Here is a 20,212-nt window from a genome sequence, read left to right as displayed (position 1 = left end):
TCCCATGGCTACCATCTTACTAGACCCATAGCGGCAGCCGCTTCTTATTAGCTTTACGTCAAGGCACAATATATGTACAGGTTATGAAACAAATATTGACTGATATTTACTCCTGCTACGGTTAAAACTACGACTCCCTTGGTGAACCCCGGAGCAGTTTACTTTTCCGAGTCGGCTTTGCCTCGGGGAAATAGACCGCTCCGAGGATCATCACCTCAGGCGTCCATATCACCCGAAGCAGTCAATACTTATTTATGATTATCCCAGCCTCGGACTCTATAAGAAAAAAAGGTATTTCAATATTTCCTTTCTAACGCTTATCAAATCAGAAGAACGTGATATCTGTAACAAAAATGATTGCGCTGCTCTGATTCAAACACAGACCAACCGTGCACTACAATATCGACGGCAGTTAAAATGTGTGAAAATGGGGAAACATGTACTGAATTGATTATTAAGGAAACATGCTTTTCAAGTCACCACCGTGAATAAAAAATTACCAATAGTAATCCACCGGACTTTAAAAGGTTACATACCTACTTACAGACAGCTGATACAATTAGTAGCAGACAGTGTTTATGCTTCGTGTGTTCAACCATAACCATGATAAATTAGGAACCCATAATATGAGTATTTGGTTTGCTGAGCGAGTCGGGAGAAAACGGGATTTTTAAAAATAATGTACAAATTTTAGCATGTAAAACACAATGTGGGTTGTAACAACATAAATCGGCTGTTTGGGGGTTTTGTTTTTTACGATTTGTGTTAATCCGTATATCGAATCCTGTACAATACATTTTAACTGCAATCGAAAGTTAAAGATACAAGATGAATTCAGTGTTGATAAATTATTTGTTAAAGCTAGGCATACATAATATGAAATGTTTTGAAGACAGAATACAAAAATGAGAATCATCGAGGGGAAAAACAATAACACAAAAACAACGCTTGTCTGTTCATATCGGCAGAAAATGCAAGTCCCCAAAAGCGATTTCCTATTCTTGTTTTTGTTTTTCGTTTTCAAATCAGGCTCATTATAGAATTCGCCATTCGAAAACAATATCGCTGCTTGTTTTCGAATGGCGAATTCTAAGTGAGCCTGATTTCAAAAACGAAAAGCAAAAACAAGAATAGGAAATAGTTACATGTTGCGTTGTTTTCACTCTATAGTCAACAAACGGAATGACATTTTCAGATGATGGATGTAGAGTACATTACTTTCAATATTTGTTCCATGTAACGTTGAGCAAGACCAACAAAAACTCAACACAATTATTGCGTGTTGCGGAAGTACCTTTTTGCAAAACTTGTGAAAGGTCGACAACAACTGAATTGGTGTTTTTTGTCTCATACATCGGGAAGGTTCTAACAGTTTTTATGACCAATACTTTTGGAGTAGTTGACTCTACCTACAAGGACAATCAAACAATGAAGGTTTTGGAGGTTTCTGAGATTTTGTGAACGTCTAACAAAAAAACGTGCGGTCGATAGAAAAAAAGAACTTAAGTAATCATGCCGTTCCCCCTTTCACCAATAAAAAGTGCTTCAGACCGAAATATTTCTAATTACTTGTTTCTTGTTGCTTCTTTTTTCTTCTATTTCCCTTCCCCCTTTTTAACGGTGTTGGGTAAGATACACTATATGATCAACCCAATATCTGAGTAAAACATTTCGGAACCATCACGGGGTAAACCTTTGGTTGGGTAAGGTTTACCAAACTGTTTTTGTCATGTAGGGAACATGGTTGTTTCGGGGCAAACACTGTACTAAATATTGGGTAAACAATTGCTAAGTAAATTCGTATCCATCCTCAGTTGAGTATTTTTGTACCGAAGCTGACAACATTCATGTTCCCTTTCCAACCTCACAAAAAGGGAAAGAATTCGACATAATTATGTTGTACAGTCAGTCACAATTTTAAACCAAATTGTTTTAGTTATAAACTTACCGGTGCCGGAGCTGCATTGACAATCTCAGCGATACATAAAACGGCTATCGTCAGCACACACACTACGCCCGATCTAGACATGATCAGTCAGTATTTTACGGAGATACCACTGGAAATCAAAGCTAATGGCGAACCAGGTGGCGTTCAGTATTCTACGGCTAGCTAAGAAAAAGACTTGTGATTGCTGCAGCTTGTCTGGTTGTTTCAGAAGGACAAAATGACCAGGAACTCTCTTCTGCACAGCTGAGCCATATCACAACGCCTTTTATTTGATGAGCTATAATGGGGCAGGCTCGGTTGGTGACGTCACCGGGCAAGATGCGATTCTGATTGGTCAGAAATACACCAAGGTAGCGCATGACTTGAAAAGAGTGTGCAGCGTATACTATTCGCTAAGGTTATTTATTTTATTTTTTTATTCATCACGAGTGTCAAAATATTGTCTACGTCATTGAAATATTGCTCAAAAACCAAGGGCGAGCTCGTAATAGGTTTGAAGATTATTCATTATTTATGGATTTTGTTTGTATTTTGTAGGATGAACGATGGAAATGATAATAAAGAGATAAATAAATTAAATAAAACCTAGACTGTATGTGCAAGGCAGAATATGTTGTATTCACATAGAGTGGTTTCAATCTAATTTGAGCAGTGGCAATCTTGGTCAGATGCCTTGAACACACGACAAGGAAACTAGCAATTCTGACTATCATAATTTGGAACCAGGTAAACTCAGGTTTGAAATTTTATTTAAACGAACTTTTTGGAAGGGAGTTGGGATGATTACCCTGATCCCCGTCGGGAAGAGTATAAAAGGGCAATCTAAAAAATATATATATACCCTGATATTCAATGTTCTAATAGATAGGACAGCGGAGTGTGGTTTTGATTTTAAAACAATAGATGTATATAGACGTTTTCCTATTCTCGACCAATATAAAAACGGTTTTGCATCAGACGCGACTGATACAATAGTAACGGGATGATATAGCGCTCTCCTTCAAAATAAATCAGTTATTATTATTTGAAGACAATCGCTTTTTGACTTTGATCTTTCCTTGTTGATACAGATGTAGCTAAACGTCTTCTCCTGCTGTCATCCGATCATCAATGATGGTATATTACTCTTTGAATACCGTTCATGTGCCCACACAAGAGTACTTAAATCAATAGGTGTAAGAAAATACGTTTGTGCGAGCTCGAAAAAGAGAGACAGACAAGTTCATGTTTACACACACACTCAGGTGGCTCACATTACCATCCACTTAACCCTTTCAATTCCGATAAATTCCGGTGTAGTTGAGAGACTGTGGTATCTTAAAAGCATTGGATACCCAATGATTGTACCTGGCCATCAGTTTTTGTTGTCATCTTGGGGCCACGTCGGGCTTTTGTGTGGGGGGAGAAATACACCGTAACGGCTGCCTACACCGTCTCAACGTAACGTGGCATCGGCAGTGAGTGGCGTCACGGTGTTAAGGCTTTATAATTACCACGGTGTTCTCGTCGTTAGTTTTGTGGTTTCTGTTTTTTGTTTGTCCAAGTCAAACCAGCGTATAGCCACACCGAATATGAAATTTTACAACTTCAATCTTAAATTTAATTCAGAGAAATTTTTATTACATTTCCTTGTCACTGGTTTGCAATAAACATATATATGCATACAAATTAACATTAAATCAAGTTACAACAGAATACTAGTTAAGGAAATTGTGGCAAACCCCGAAAAGCATGGTGCTTGTGTTTGGAAAGCGTGTATGGTTCCCCTTTTATTGATATGTCCATTTTGCTCCCCAAAATAAGGTTTTCATGATCCGAAAATATTCAAAACCTCCCTACATACGCAAAATGTACCAACACGTTACTCATATTTTACTTATTTTGTTTCTATTATGTTACACAAAAAAACGTGAAGTGCTTTGTATTAATTCGCAAAAAACAGCAAAGAATAGAATATTTACCGTGCAATATCTTCGGAAAACGTTTACTGGGGCTCTCGCCTCTGATTTATATTGTAAAACATTGCTTTGTTTCTAGGCCTATTGATTGAGTTCTAGGTCACAATTTCACGGAAGAACTACTACATTTTGTCCATATCGATGACCGCATTCAAATTGCTTAGCGGCTTGATGGTTTTTCAAACCATCAAGCCGCTAGCATGCTGACAACAACGCTTAAAGTCACCTGGAAGTGGTATTTTTTCAAAATAAAGCTTTTGTCACTAATATATGTGTTTTGATGAGTGGAATGTGAATAAACAGTTAACTAAGGTTTTAAAAGATCAGTTCTTATGTTATTTACAAATTTAAGAGTTGACCCCGACCCGAGAGGGCGCTGTTCGTGACGTCAATCGAGGCAGACTTTGCCTGTAATGCGTAGAGTAAACACAATTGCAAAGTACATGTACGGACCAGGTCGTGAGTTTGTACGTTTAAAAAAAAGAAATTGTGTTTTTTCCGGCAATGCCGACCAGGTGTATTGCTGCTGAATGCAGAAAAACACTTTTTGAAATGTACCAACTTAAGACTTGGACGTACATGTACTTTGCACGTGTGTTTACTATACGCATTGCAGGCAAAGTCTGCCTCGATTGACGTCACAAACGGGGTAGGCGGAGTCAGCCCCCCAAAACAACTTTATATATTTTCTAAACATATAAATCGTGACAAACAATTACTAAAAAAATTGTTTTATTGGTCGTAAGCATATACTCTTATGTTTGAAAGAAAAAAAATCTATTTCCAGGTGACTTTAAGTTTAAACAAGCCAGACATAACATCTCAGCCTCTTAAGCTCATTTTAACATAACATAACAAAAATTGATGAAGTATCACAACATTGATAGTATAAAGATGATATAGACATTTCCTGTGTCCTACTTTACATTACTGCCAGAGTCGAATAGTTAGACATTGATCCAGGAGCGAGACGTAAACTGTAATTCTACGGGGTTTATTCAACATGATTGACCAATGTTTAAAGTAGGTCCCCGTAATTAATGTTCCGTTTAAGTGGCTCTATCCCTTTTATAATGTTTCCCTGTGGTTTGTATTCATTAAAACAATTCAACCGTGCAAATAATCGTGATCGGCGTTGATGATGCACAGTCACGCCATGTTTGCATGGTGCCGTAACTTTTCTCCCCGAGTTGTGAACCTCCGCCGAGCAAATCATTCCCTTGGGATCAAAGATCCGAGATCGGGACCGGCAATCGGGAGAAGCTCATGGGTATTCTGGGTCTGTGCAATGTGTCATGCAAAGAGACTTGTCAGTTAAAAAAAAAAGGAGGAAAAACCTTTTGTGTGTACAGTTTTGTAATTGACAGATTTGTTTCAGTGTAATGTTTATCTACAAACCTCACAGCGCCAAAAGCTTAAATTTCCTAGGCCTACCAAAGAAGGGGGAAATTTTGTGTGTACCGTTTTGTAACGGTACATAGGTACTTGGATCTGTATTTATGTGGCATGCAAGAGACTTGTCAATTTAAAAAAACAAATCAGTACTCAAAGGAGGGAAAGTGTTTTGTGTACCGTTGTGTGCTTCAAAATTTACATATTTTGTTTCAGAGTGCTGTTTGTCTAGAAACCTCAATGGGCACAAAGGCTTACATTTTCCAGCGAGATTCTTTCAACAATTTGATAACAGAACATCTCGGATATGTTTTTTCAGTCAACAGTGATATTATCATTAACTCAAATAGGCCTACATTGAATTTCTTCTTATAGCAAAGTAAACATTTGGATTGTTTATCATTCATTGTTTTAATCATACACAAAATTAGTGTGTATTATAATAAATACAACAAAAGAAACATCGGAAAATTTCATTTCCAAAGGTGGTAGCGGTTTTTTTTTAGTTATCCGATTCAAAAATTGTGGATGAGGATAACAAACAAAATAATGACCTTTTTTTTCTTAACCGCATAACTTCGAAGTTAAATGATTATCAACAATTAATTTTATACCCACATCGAAAGATGCTGCAGGCCTACTTCTGAGTGATAACGGCATTAGAGTGGTAACTGTTCATTAAGTCACGTTATGCGATTTAGGATTTTTTTATTTTTTTATTTTTTTTTGGGGGGGGGTGGGATTGAGATGCTGGTTACCATGGCTAGGGCCGACGACACGTATCTTTACGGGCCTATTAAAAGTATTACAAAACTTTACAAAAATCATTCGCCATTTTCGACTGCAACTATGTGAATGCTTTCACCAAACACTGACTAAGCAACTTAAATAATATTCATGCATAATAACATAGGACAGTCTGGTGCCTATTATGTAAAAAATAGGCCCTATACGATGTACATAACCGAACACGTATAATGCTCTTTGTATGGGCTTAATCCATGGTTAGAACTCTATCTTTGAGACCAATTAAATTAATTCACAAGCAACACACTTATTAAGACAATCTGGTGCCTAGGGTAAATCTGTTATTATTTCGAATTAGACTGATATTCCGCATAAGCGGCTGTGTATGGTGGCCCTGATCAAAAATCGCAAACATCTTTGCAAATTATTTGCAAATATTATTATTCGCGATAATATTATTGTTATGACTTTAATATTTTTATTGGTAACGTGTGAGCTGGGCACCGCCATAAACTGTCCAAAGGTGTCGCAAGAGTCATGCATTTGAATGGATTGCGGAATGTAGTTGAAAGTAGCGGATCGGGTCTTTGTGGCCTCAACACACGCCAAATTTTGAGGAATGTTTTAAACACGATGCTACCCAGAGGATTTCTTTCGATCTAGAGGAGCAATAGCAGGAAAGTGGCATCGATGCGTGAGTTTTGACACTACATAATGAAGTCGCATGGACATGAACATACGTCAAAGCAAAAGTACCCCAATATGGGGAATTCTAAAGACCGGGTACTCCACAATGAAATTTGTGTACAAAGTTTAGTTTACAGTGTGGGAAACTGTTGAAAGACCCTGGGTGGATTTCACAAAGAGTTAGGACTAGTCTTTTCTCGAGTTAGGACGAGTTACTAGTCCTAACTTAGGACTAGCTATACGTTTTTGATATCTCTTAGGACTAGTCCTAACTCTTTGTGAAATCGACCCCTGGACACCTTTGGTAGTTGTCAAAGACCAGTCTTCTCACTTGGTGTACCCTGGACACCTTTGGTGGTTGTCAAAGACCAGTCTTCTCACTTGGTGTACCCTGGACACCTTTGGTGGTTGTCAAAGACCAGTCTTCTCACTTGGGTGTACCCTGGACACCTTTGGTGGTTGTCAAAGACCAGTCTTCTCACTCTTGGTGTACCCTGGACACCTTTGGTAGTTGTCAAAGACCAGTCTTCTCACTTGGTGTATCTCCTCAACATAGTGCATAAAATAACAAACCTGTGAACATTTCAGCTCAGTTGGTCGTCGAAGTCGTGAGACGGGAAGAAAAACGTCCTTGTAAAGCACAAGGTGTGCTTTCATATACTTGATTTCGGGACCTCAAAATCTAATTCTGAGGTCTAGAAATCAAATTCAAATATTTTAGTGGAAAATTACTTCTTTCTCGAAAACTACGTTACTTCAAAATATTTTATACTATATCACTAGCTCTCCATTGCTTGGAATTGTTACCAAGTAAGTTTTTCATGCTAACAATTATTTTGAGTACCAATAATAGTGCCCAGTGCCTCTTAATGCAGGGACAACGGAAATAACAAATGAATGCTATTTGAGAGACAAATCGTGGGTGTAGGGGTTGACCCGTACCTATATATAGGCCTATTACATACCGGTCTTATGGCTAACAGTCCCCGTGGAAAAAGTCGAGATGCCAGGGAAGAGAGGGAAATGAAACCAATAGATCTTTATCATGGTGCAGCCATCTTGAATTCCCCCCCCCCCCCCCCCCCCCCCATTGATACCAGTGTTACCAAACCGAGGCTGGAAGAACAAAATAGTCTGGTTCCTATTTTCAAAATGATTATTAACAATCATATTCGATACGAGGAACATGACCAAGATGGAGGCAGGATGATAAAGGTCTATACCACTAAAACACTAACCTTGTACCCGGAACAAACGAGCTCACTAGACGAAAGCACTGGAATGGAGACTGAAACATTGTGGAGAACGTTCTGCGGGAGATTGTGCAAGATTGATTTACAGTGCACTGTGAAATGACTAATAAAATTATTGTTTCTTATTGTTAGGGTGGGCGCAATGCATAACGGGGGTTGGGGTCACCGGATAAAAAAAACTAGCGAATTTGTTTTATCAGAAGAAAACATGGACCTGGTTTATTTGTGTTGATTTTTATACTGTGAATAGATTGAATTCCATCAGTAGTAGCCTACTAGAAGTAGTTTGGAATACTGGTCAACGATAGGGAAACCTACTCTCTTAATGTAAACGAGTGGTAATTTCATCAGTAGTAGCCTACTAGAAGTAGTTTGGAATACTGGTCAACGATAGGGAAACCTACTCTCTTAATGTAAACGAGTGGTAATTCCATCAGTAGTAGCCTACTAGAAGTAGTTTGGAATACTGGTCAACGATAGGGAAACCTACTCTCTTAATGTAAACGAGTGGTAATTTCATCAGTAGTAGCCTACTAGAAGTAGTTTGGAATACTGGTCAACGATAGGGAAACCTACTCTCTTAATGTAAACGAGTGGTAATTTCATCAGTAGTAGCCTACTAGAAGTAGTTTGGAATACTGGTCAACGATAGGGAAACCTACTCTCTTAATGTAAACGAGTGGTAATTTCTTGTCCGAGTGGTGTCACTTTCACTCTTTGTGGAGTGAAAAACAATCGGTGTTACTCTTTTTGAATTTTAACAAACTTCACTCTAAATCGAGTTGAAACTACCCGTATTTCACTCTAAAAGGTGTTGTCCGCCATAATATGGCTCTTTGAAAGAGTGGTATGGCGCAATGGCGGACAAAAGGAATGGTTTTTCACTATTTTGCCTTGCGAGAGTAGTTTTGTTCGTTCAGCTGATTCAGCTGAATCACATAATAGACATTTTGGAATGTGAAGTACAGGGGACATAGCTTTCTCAGTCAGAGTTTAATGAGTTCTATTGGAGTTTAATGAGTTTCTATTTGCAAGGCTGTGTAGCTTATGTAAGTTTATTCTAATGGGTTTAAGTTTGGGTAATGAGCCGGGGTTTTACATGCAGATGGCCTAAGAAGAGGTATTAGGTTTTGGTGGTGTAGTCCAGTCAGGTCACCATGAGACAGCATTGAGGCAGGACGTCTTTTTTTCCACTCTGTCGGTGTGTGCCGACAAAGAAAGCTCTACAAAGGGGCCAGTATAGCCTCAGAAATCTGTGTGTTTTGCCTGTGTGGCAATAATTATACATCTTGCTGTAAGAATATTGAACATGATCCTTATGTATTGGTTTTTAGATTGTGGAGAAAAGCTAAGTAGAAACCATTTCTTTAATGTTCAAAGTTGCTTAGGGAAACCGCTCATGATAATTTAGCATTGTATTTTCTTTGAGAAGTGCTCCTTCCCATCTTAATTATTTGCCAATAGTGGATAGCCTTGACACCTTCCCCAATCAGGAATCGGTCAAAAATGCCGTACTGTGCGGCAGATGCAAAGGGTGCGGGTACGGGAACGTGTAAGTAGTGACGGAATGGGTGATGAAGGGATGCGAGTAAGAAACGAAAGGCAACAGCAATATTTAGCGGAGTGACATCAGTCGGCTCCTACAACTTCGAGGGGCGGGGCCGATACAGCTGAGGCTGGGAGGGCATATTCCATAAGCAGATCACGCTTGGGAAATAACTGTGATGTACAGTGTTGCTGATGGATCGACCAGTAACTCTTCCCCGATATGTAAACATAATATCATCTGACAGCGCAGTATTTAGATTGACTTTTGACTTCCTTCAGCGCCCCTCCCCCATCTTCTCAAACTTGAAGTTGCCGCGTTATTAATATTATTACACTCCTCACACACAAACATCAAAATTCCCAAGCCATTCAATGTAGCGCCCTCTACCGGTGACTAATAGAAAAAGTGTCAAAGGAACGAACGCGAGGAGAGAGGTCGATCGATCGAGGCGACACTTTTGACCAATCTTTGCAAGCTTTGGACACCGATATCGACGTGCTTGTTATGTAAGTTAAGTATAGTCACTGTCAAGTTTGTTTGGTTGTTTATGTGTTTATTTATGTGATTTGTTGTTCATGTGAATTGATCTTCCCAAGCAAGAGGGGAACTCGGAGGTTGTCGTTGTCGTCAGCCTGGGACTTGTGTGCCTGCAGCAGACAGAGTGAACTTTAGACTCTACCCACAGCAGTCTACTGTGTTTCCTTCATCAAAACCATGTTTGTTACAGTTTTACTTTTACACAGTTCACATTTTATTTTTAAACTGTTCGAAATTTCTCCTTCGTTACATTTAAATGGTATTGTCAAATAATTAATTGCTGGTCCAGTAGAATCATTGTAACCCATTTATACCATGATTACGTTCACAAAAATGTTCTATTTTTTTGTGTAGGCATAGCCTGAACCCTGAACAGTTTGTAGAATTCTAGGAAAAGTTTCCGTATGGTGTCACCACTTTTTCATTCGAAATTAAATAATATAGTATCTAATTTACCTCAATGAGATATCCCTTTTTGTAAAAATGAGTGAAAAAGTGGTGGCGCCAAACGGAAAGTTATCCGAATTCTATTTAGTAGAAGTCATTGCATTAGATTAAAACAAACGTACAAGGAAGGGGCAATGAATGGGGAGCCAGCCCTGCCCATAAAGCACACTGACCTCAGCTATCCTATGGCTCCAACAATGGAGCTGAAAAGTTTCCGTATGGCACCACCACTTTTCACTCGATATGAAATACTATACTCTATCTAGACTAGTATCTAATTTATCTCATAGGCCTATCTCTTTTTGTAAAAATGAGTGAAAAAGTGGTGGCGCCATACGGAAAGTTATCTCATGGAGCTCCATGCTCCAACTCACAATAGTCCACACATGAAGAAATATGACCTGTTTGAGATTTTAAAGCCTACTATTAAAATTACACTGAATAGTTCCATAGGCCTTGATATAATAATGGTGGATCCATGCTCTGTGGGTGGAAGTATACTGTTTGCATTGTTGGGTGTTTTGACCTTTGTAGTGTTGAATGTTCAACATTTCTGCAAACACGTATCCAATCCAAACACCTAACAAAATACATCCCATATGACTGGTTGCTGTTTTGCCAACAAATTCTACGGTATTTTGAACTATTGTGTAACATTTGTTACAAACTGTTACTATCGGGGCGGGCCGCGATTTCATTAAGCTCATATGGCACAAAAACTTGCTTAGTACAAAAAATTTTTGCTTAGCAAAAATAGTTTACCAGCCAGAATACCATAACATGATTGCCTTGACTATTACCTCCGTCATTTCTTGCCTGGCCAAGAAATTTGCAAAGCAGAATTTTCTTCTTTAAAACAGCTTTATGAACTTGTATGGGGCCCTTTGCTTTACATTTGGCATCTGGTACAATCTAACCTTGATAGCATGAAATAACTTTCAAGAGAAGAATCTGCAGTGCAGGGACTGTGTGGTTTGTCACTGCTGTTTGTTTGTCAGCTTATTTCTGTATAGATCTTTAAAGGCACTGGACACGTTTGGTAGGCCTAATTGTTAAAGACCAGTATTCTCACTTGGTGTATTACCAACATGCATTTAAAGCAACAAACCTGTGAGATTTTGGGCTCAAATGGTCATCAAATTTGCAAGAGAATAATGAAAGAACACCTTTGTTGCATTATTTTGTGTGCTTTCAGATGCATTAAAAAGGCTTTTCAGCCTTTTTTTACAGCTGAAGTCTTTTATTATTTGAATGAGAAATTACCTTTTTCTCAAAAGCTACGTTACTTCAGAGGGAGCTGTTTCTCACAATGTTTCTCTCCTTTGCTCATAAATCGTATGCTAACATCTATTTTGGGTACCCTAATTACCAATAGCGTACAGTGCCTTTAAAAGGTATTAGGCCTATGTATTTTTTTTCTTATTTTTTTTCTTCTTCTTTACCCTGGGGAAACCCAGTTTTACAGAGGTGCCTTGCAACTACTATCGCATTAAAATTTTTAAATAATTATTTAAAAAAATATATCTATAATAATAACATTGATTAAGAGCAATATTAAAAATAGAAAAACAGCCACATTTAAATAAAGAATACTGGTATACGACGACAACAAGCAATACAATAGAGACAAAGGTTAAAAATCTGGTCCAGCCAGGAAAAACACCCCCCCCCCCCATGACACCATATCTATTAAAAATTCAAATTTTTGTATTGGTTATAAGCATCCGGATAAATTTAGAAATAGACATCATAGGCCTTGAATTTCATGTTTGAAAGAGCAAGAGGCCATTTTCATTTTGCAAAGGGCACTGCCATTGGAAAATCTTAGAGTCAATGGGGCCCTCATGACGGGGCACCAAGGCCAAGACCAGGGGCAACGACGGGCACCATGGCCTCAATGACTTACTTAACACGTGTAATTCCAAGCCTGACATCATGGAGGCTTTTTCTGCATTTTCCCTATTCATTAGACTTTATTATTGATGATGTTTTTATTTAACTTTTAGTTTGTTTCGAGGGTTTGCAATTTTTTACTGGATAATTGTCTCTATTTGCTTAATGTGCGCATTATATACTTATTCGGTATTGTATGCCTCTGTGGTTTAAGGGTTTGAAATCAGTATTTTTTTTAGATATTTTTTTAATTTGTTTTGGGTTATAACAGTACTAATAGTAAAAATAATTAATTTTATTGATTTATGATTGCATCCATTCCATAAAATGTACAATAAGCTCAAAGCAATACTGAGCATGTGCAATTGTGCGCTCATGCTCGGAGCCTCAAAAAAGTATGTCTGCAACACACCATTGACTATATATTACATTAGTTGTTATTTTTCTTTATCACAGACAACACTACTGTTCTTAGTATTCATCTTTCGCGGCACATAATAAAGTCGGAGTTAAACTAAGCCACCATGCCGACCTCGAGAAACGATGTGAGTAACCCCACTGAGGAGAAGATCTTTGCAAGCCAAGAGAATTGCACACCATCTTGGAAGGAAGCCGGGGCCGACTTTGACGCTAGTGATACTCATCTGGAGATCATGGGAAAGCCTGTTATGGAGCGATGGGAAACGCCCTATATGCACAAACTGGCTACCATTGCAGCAAGCAAAGGTTGGTCCATGGTTTTGTCTTTAATTTAATGCATAGGTCTACTAATCAATACATGTTCGGTTTGTACTATGTATCATGGGCAAGCCTGTTATGGAGCGATGGGCAACGCCCTATATGCACAAACTGGCTACCATTGCAGCAAGCAAAGGTTGGTCCATGGTTTTGTCTTTAATTTAATGCAAAGGTCTACTAATCAATACATGTTCGGTTTGTACTATGTATCATGGGCAAGCCTGTTATGGAGCGATGGGAAACGCCCTATATGCACAAACTGGCTACCATTGCAGCAAGCAAAGGTTGGTCCATGGTTTTGTCTTTAATTTAATGCAAAGGTCTACTAATCAATACATGTTCGGTTTGTACTATGTATCATGGGCAAGCCTGTTATGGAGCGATGGGAAACGCCCTATATGCACAAACTGGCTACCATTGCAGCAAGCAAAGGTTGGTCCATGGTTTTGTCTATAATTTAATGCAAAGGTCTACTAATCAATACATGTTCGGTTTGTATTATGTATCATGGGCAAGCCTGTTATGGAGCGATGGGAAACGCCCTACATGCACAAACTGGCTACGATTGCAGCAAGCAAAGGTTGGTCCATGGTTTTGTCTTTAATTTAATGCAAAGGTCTACTAATCAATACATGTTCGGTTTGTATTATGTATCATGGGCAAGCCTGTTATGGAGCGATGGGAAACGCCCTATATGCACAAACTGGCTACGATTGCAGCAAGCAAAGGTTGGTCCATGGTTTTGTCTTTAATTTAATGCAAAGGTCTACTAATCAATACATGTTCGGTTTGTACTATGTATCATGGGAAAGCCTGTTATGGAGCGATGGGAAACGCCCTATATGCACAAACTGGCTACGATTGCAGCAAGCAAAGGTTGGTCCATGGTTTTGTCTTTAATTTAATGCAAAGGTCTACTAATCAATACATGTTCGGTTTGTACTATGTATCATGGGCAAGCCTGTTATGGAGCGATGGGAAACGCCCTACATGCACAAACTAGCTACAATTGCAGCAAGCAAAGGTTGGTGTTTTGGGGTGGTTTTTTTTTAAAAGTAATTTAATGTATACATGTAGGTCTACTTATCAATACATGTTCGGTTTGTATCGTGGACAAGCCTGTTATGGAACGATGGGAAACGCCCTAACTAGCTACAATTGCAGCAAGCAAAGGTTGGTGTTTTTTTAAAGGTTTTTTTTTTAAAGTAATTTAATGTATAGGTCTACTAATCAATACATGTTCGATTTGTATCATGGGCAAGCCTGTTATGGAATTGTTATGGAACGATGGGAAACGCCCTATATGTCATGTATGTATGCACAAACTGGCTACGATTGCAGCCAGCAAAGGTTGGTGCGGGGTTTGTTTGTTTTTCAAAGTAACTTTATGCATACTAATTATTATTATTATTTTTTTTTTTTTTAATCCTATCTTTGTTGAAGTTCACACACAGATTATTTAAAGCATCTTTCTTCACTGGACTTGGATTTAAATACGGTTTGAATTGGCAGACTTTCGGGTCACAGTTTTTAGGTACACTTTTGTGAATCCTGGACAGCTTGAACTAGGTTGTCTTTGTTCCTAATTCCCTGCTGTTCCGTCTCCCATCCCATTTCCTGTCCTTACCCAATCTACTCTCATCTATTCTTCACATGATCCTTGTTGTATCCTAACCTTCCTAACCTTGCATTCAGGACCAGTGTTTTAGTTGATATTAACTGTAGGCCTACAGTTAGTGTTGTAAAACAGGTTTATGTTTATTTTATTTTTTCTATTCTAAACTTTTGTTTGCAAGTATTGTTACTGTAGGCCTACTGTGTTAAACGGACAGTAAATGTATAAATTATGTATTTGATTTACATCAGTTTAAGTCAACAACTTTTTCAGCTGGTATTCTTTATTTTGTTGTTTAATTCAATTGCTTTGTGCTATAAAACTACGAACACACTATCCCTCAGAATTGTGTGACTTTCCTTTTTACTACATGTATGTCATGAATAAACACAGTCCATAACTTTGTTGAGTCCAGAATTTGTTTCCTTAATTTGTGCATCAGGTGGCCGTGTGTTGGAGATTGGATTTGGAATGGCCATTGCTGCAACTAAGATTGAAGAGCAGTCTAACATCACTGAGCATGTTATTATCGAGTGTAACGATGGCGTGTTCAAACGGTTGGAGGAATGGGGTAAACAACAGCCTCATAAGGTACACACTGTGTTCAAGTTCAAATGTTAAAAGTCCCGCTCTTAAATGTTTGCCCGTATCATACGTGTAATTCCCCACAATTGCTTTTAATTTTCAGTGTAATTGATGTGGGCACCATGAGCACAATATTCATTCAGCACTAGAATTACTGGCAGGCAACGGAGGCGATTGCCTCCTGGTCTTGGCCTTGGTGCCCCTTCAAAAGTTTCCCATTGACTTTTATTGATTTTCCAATAATAGTGCCTTTTGCAAAATTAAAATTGCCTTGTCCTTTCAAAGATGAAATTCCAGGCCCGCTGTATACTCAGTACTTTCCCCCCCCCCCCCCCCCCACCGAGTCCTGTGGAAAAAAAAATACACAGGCATATTACTCTGGTGGGATTCGAACCCATGACCATTGCTATTCCAGAGAAAAATTGTTATCACATGAGACTTGTAATGGTCAACCATTAAAGTAACCTAGCCTGTAGTGTATTGAGATACTGTGTTTTCCTAGGTTGAACAATTATTTGCTTTGGCAGGCAACTTATTTGTCCAGAGGTTTTCATAAGTTCCATTGGACCATTTCATAATTTTCAACACTGATTTTTACTGCCACAGGTGACACCATTGAAAGGAATGTGGGAAGATGTCGTTCCAACTCTAGAAGATGGACAGTTTGATGGTAATTACACTCACAACTTTAACAGTAATACAAAGAAAACTTAACTAGCGCGGGATCTCAACTTTGGACCTCCGGAATAATGTGCTGGAGGTTGTGGGTTCAAATCCCGCTCTAGTCAATTATTTTTTATTCTTTCCAAACTTGAATTAATAGACACTGGACACTATTGGTAATTGTCAAAGACCAGTCTTCTCGCTTGGTATATCTGAACATATGCATAAAATAACAAACCTGTGAAAATTTGAGATAAAAAAAACACCCTTGTCACACGAAGTTGTGTGCTTTCAGATGCTTGATTTTGAGACCTCAAAATCTAATTCCGAGGTCTTGAAATCAAATTTCTGGAAAATTGCTTCTTTCTCGAAAACTACATTACTTTAGAGGGAGCTGTTTCTCACACTGTTTTTTACTATATCAGCCTCTCCCCTTTACTTGTTACCAAGTAAGGTTTTATGCTAATAATTACTTTGAGTATTTACCAATAGTGTCCACTGCCTTTAAATTTACCCACTCAGTTCCCCCTGGTTATAATAATTAAAGTAGCTTCTTTGATAGCATGCATATTTGTCACTCGGTGACGCTCCAGGCACTTTAACATACAGTATTTTCCTGCAAGGTATATGTGGGACCACGTTTGAAATATAATACCTGCTCCTTTTACATATAGTACCATGTAATGGTTTACAAGGTGCTGTGGCTCAATGATATGCTGCAAAATTTTATATGACTACCTGTAGCCCCATGAGAGGTAGGGTAATGATTTAGTTTGCCTGTTCTCTTGTTAGGGATCCTATACGACACGTACCCACTGTCTGAGGAAACATGGCACACCCACCAATTCCCCTTCATTAAGGACCACGCCCATCGTCTCCTCAAACCTGGAGGGGTGCTGACTTATTGTAATCTAACTTCCTGGGGAGAATGGATGAAGTCCCAATACAATGATCTGGAGAAGATGTTTAAGGTATGTTCAGGAGAAAATGGACGAGAAAGTGTAGATTTGTGGATAGAATGTTGAAGGCGAGTTCATTTTAGTCATGAATCTATGCTTTAGTGTCTATTCTCTTACTTAAAATATTTCCCCCAATCTTTGTACTTTGTTAAACGATGTTTGGTCACATTTATAACTCCTTGCAAAATTTATAAGCATATTATTATATAGTGCTTACAACACTATCTAGTACAATATGTTTTGTTTAAAATTATGTTTTTCACTAAAGTAAACTGTTTGAAAACATTTTTTTCAGCTGGGTTTTTCACATTATGTGATCTTTGGAAAAACAGTCATTTCAAGTTGAACTGTCACTTTAGTTTGTACACCCGATGAATTCCTAAGCTTTGGAATGTGCAACCGTTCAATGCCGATTCGTAGTGAATTGGAAACTTGCCTCTTTTTAATGTAATATAAAGACCCATCTTTTTTAAGCCCCTTTTTTGTTGTGTGTATTTTGTTTATCATTATTTTATGGTCGCCTTGCCAGTGGATTTTTTACATAGGTAGGGTTAGAGGCGTCCGTCTCCTGAAAAGATCAAACAATACCAATGCCAGCAGGGATAGGTCTTTATTTGTAATAAATAACTATTAGTTCTCTGTTAGTGCGGCAGACATGTCCCTACACTGTGGTTTGGGAACTGGCCTAGTGACCAGTTTATTCTCTTTATCTTTTTGTTTTCCATTCTATACATTTTACTGGTATTCTTTGCTTTTGATCATTTGTACATTTATTTTATATATTAATACTATTTTTATGTGAAATGAGTAGGGTAGATGGCATTAGCTTTTGATCCAGAAAACTTAATAATTACTATTATTATTAAAGGCAGTGGACACTATTGGTAATTACTCAAACAAAATATTAGCATAAAACCTTACTTGGTAACGAGCAACGGAGAGCTGTTGATAGTATAAAACATTGTGAGAAACAGCTCCCTCTGAAGTGACATAGTTTTGAAGAAAGAAGTGATTTTCCACGAATTTGATTTCGAGACCTCAGAATTAGATTTTGAGGTCTCGAAATCAAGAATCTGAAAGCACACAACTTCATGTGACAAGGGTGTTTTTTTCTTTCATTATTCTCTCTTTGAGATACAGCAAGTGAGATGACTGGTCTTTGAAAATTCCCAAAAGTGTCCACTGTCTTTAAAACAATTTTTTTATTTTTCTCCTGTCTCTCTCTCTAGGAAACGCAAGTCCATCATATTGTTGAGGCTGGCTTCAAAGAAGAAAACATCTCAACTGAGATCCTTCCTATCACACCTGAGAGTGAGTGTAAATATTACTCTCACAATGCGATGATCGCTCCAACCATCTTAAAGGAAACTTAGAGGAAAAACTCCAAGTAGGATTTGAAACTTTGCATGGTGCTGGTGGTATAATTAGGTAAGGTTTGTGGTAGCACCATGTGTTCTGAAAAGAACTGGTGGTCGACAACTCAACGCTTCGACCAGTATGCTTTGATTGTCTTCAGGAGAAAAAGATGATCAGAAGACGATCAGAGCTTACTTTTCGAAACGTTGAATTGTCAACCACGGGTTCTTTAAGAACCAACACTACTGCTCATCAAAGAAGATTTACACATATGGCGATACTGCAAACCTCACCTAATTGTTTGTTGTTGTTTTTGTTGAATTGTTATGGACAATTTAAATGTCTTGAGGAAATTTAGTTTAAGTTTTCAAGTTTTTGATGGTGCTGAATTTGATAAAACATGAAAGCTGATAAATTCAGAGTGTGAAATGCAGAGGAATATCATTTCATGGTAGCTTCTTTACCAAGAAAAAAAGGAAAGGAACTGCAAAGTTTCTCAAAGCTGTTATTTATAAAATACTGCATTTCACAAAGTCGACCAGTGAAACGCGTTATGAAATTGGGCCTTTTTGATTCATGTTTGGTACCCGGGCTTCATGCAGCTTGTAAGCACAAAAACTTGCTAAGCACAGACAAATATTGCTCAGCAGTATTTTCTGCTTATGAGAGGCTTTGGTATAAAGTGGACAAATTTGGTGGAGGAATTTTGGTGGGGGAAAATTAGGTGGAGGGATTTAGTCGCCGGTTTGAGTTCACTATATATCTCCAAAAGGGAAGTGTACATGAGGTGTTGCCATAATAGTCGGACTGTAGAGTACAAGAATGGATTCTCAGAAATGTTAAAGGAATGAAACGGCGATGGATTAGGACCGGACGAACAACCTTTTCATTTCATTACTTTTCATTAAATGGAATGAAAAGTCAAATTTGTACATTGTACTTGTAGTTTTTACCCTCACAAGGTGGTTCCGTTTTAATGTTGTGTTTACACTTTTATATAACACTCCTTCTTTCTTACAGTACTTCAAAGATTTATTCAAAATCAAAACCAATTATTTATTATAACATTGCTTTTATTAAGGCTTTCTTTATAAGGCTGTTTTATACTCTAGCATTAAAAAAAGTTAAATTTTTAAAATTTTTTACATATAAAAGCCTTTAAAACATTCCAATTGCAATTTATCTTTGTATAATTCGTGCTTAATCCTGTTTGATAAGTATTTGCATCACATGAACGTATCGTCTAGACGCCCAAAGTTTTCACTAATCCAGCTCCAAAGCTGGTATATAATTGCATGAAATTCGGCCAAAAATGTTATTTCATCAATCAAAAGCACAGGCCTGTAAGCTCGGTATCAAAAGGGCAAGGGCACCAGGGCACTTTCTCCTTGGTATGTGTAAAAGGCACCCATCACACTTACGAACTACGAACAGGATGGCAGCGTTCTACTCCTAGAACTATTTCGGTTTCGTCCGGCTATCGTCTCCCGTTACGGGAGACGATAGCCGGATGAAACCAAAATAGTTCTAGGAGTATTATGGTTGGTTTTTCTTAACATGTAGTTCTGTTTTTAGTTTATCTACTGTAATGTTATCATTAAGTTTATTTACTTTTTTTTTTTAACAGTAAAAAGATTGCCATGTTTATTGTATTAAAACATTTTACATGATTGAAAATATTGCTTCATTAAGTTTTGTTTCACTTTGCGAAATTAATTATTAAAGTATTGCACAAATATTATCTGATAATATGTTCATAATTACATGATATCTTATACCCAAATTCTTCATAAAATATATAATATCCTATTTCGAAATTACATATCAAAGAACTGAAGGCCATATAGAAAATCTAAATAGAAATATCAGCATGCTAGCTGCATAT

The 20,212-nt window shown here is 37.9% G+C and overlaps 2 protein-coding genes across 6 annotated transcripts in view; one reads left to right on the top strand and one right to left on the bottom strand.

Annotated features, from left to right (window-relative positions):
* LOC117288176 (corticotropin-releasing factor-binding protein-like) overlaps positions 1-2,190 on the bottom strand; it is a 38,000-nt gene extending 35,810 nt beyond the window's left edge. Inside the window, exon 1 of the mRNA XM_033768910.1 lies at positions 1,949-2,190. Within this exon, the coding sequence (XP_033624801.1) occupies positions 1,949-2,029 (81 nt within the window). The 5' untranslated portion in view covers positions 2,030-2,190. The remainder of the gene's footprint in view (positions 1-1,948) is intronic.
* Positions 2,191-9,950: 7,760 nt separating this feature from the next.
* On the top strand, positions 9,951-20,018 carry LOC117288417 (guanidinoacetate N-methyltransferase A-like). Of its 5 annotated transcripts, none has more exons than XM_033769270.1 (6): positions 9,951-10,040; positions 12,868-13,137; positions 15,207-15,355; positions 15,956-16,019; positions 16,805-16,983; positions 18,201-20,018. In XM_033769270.1, the coding sequence occupies exons 2-6, from the start codon at positions 12,936-12,938 to the stop codon at positions 18,342-18,344; spliced, it is 738 nt and encodes a 245-aa protein (XP_033625161.1). In that variant the 5' UTR covers positions 9,951-10,040; positions 12,868-12,935; the 3' UTR covers positions 18,345-20,018. The 5 variants fall into 5 exon arrangements, with proteins under 5 accessions (XP_033625161.1, XP_033625162.1, XP_033625164.1 ...); XM_033769271.1 differs by having other exon boundaries at positions 9,951-10,045; XM_033769273.1 differs by lacking the exons at positions 9,951-10,040; positions 12,868-13,137 and adding an exon at positions 13,430-13,581.
* Positions 20,019-20,212: the final 194 nt, after the last annotated feature.

Source organism: Asterias rubens, chromosome 3, assembly GCF_902459465.1.
Source record: "Asterias rubens chromosome 3, eAstRub1.3, whole genome shotgun sequence".
Classification (NCBI taxonomy): Eukaryota; Metazoa; Echinodermata; class Asteroidea; order Forcipulatida; family Asteriidae; genus Asterias; species Asterias rubens.
Note: the sequence above shows the minus strand (reverse complement) of the source record. Positions and strands in the feature narration are given on the sequence as shown.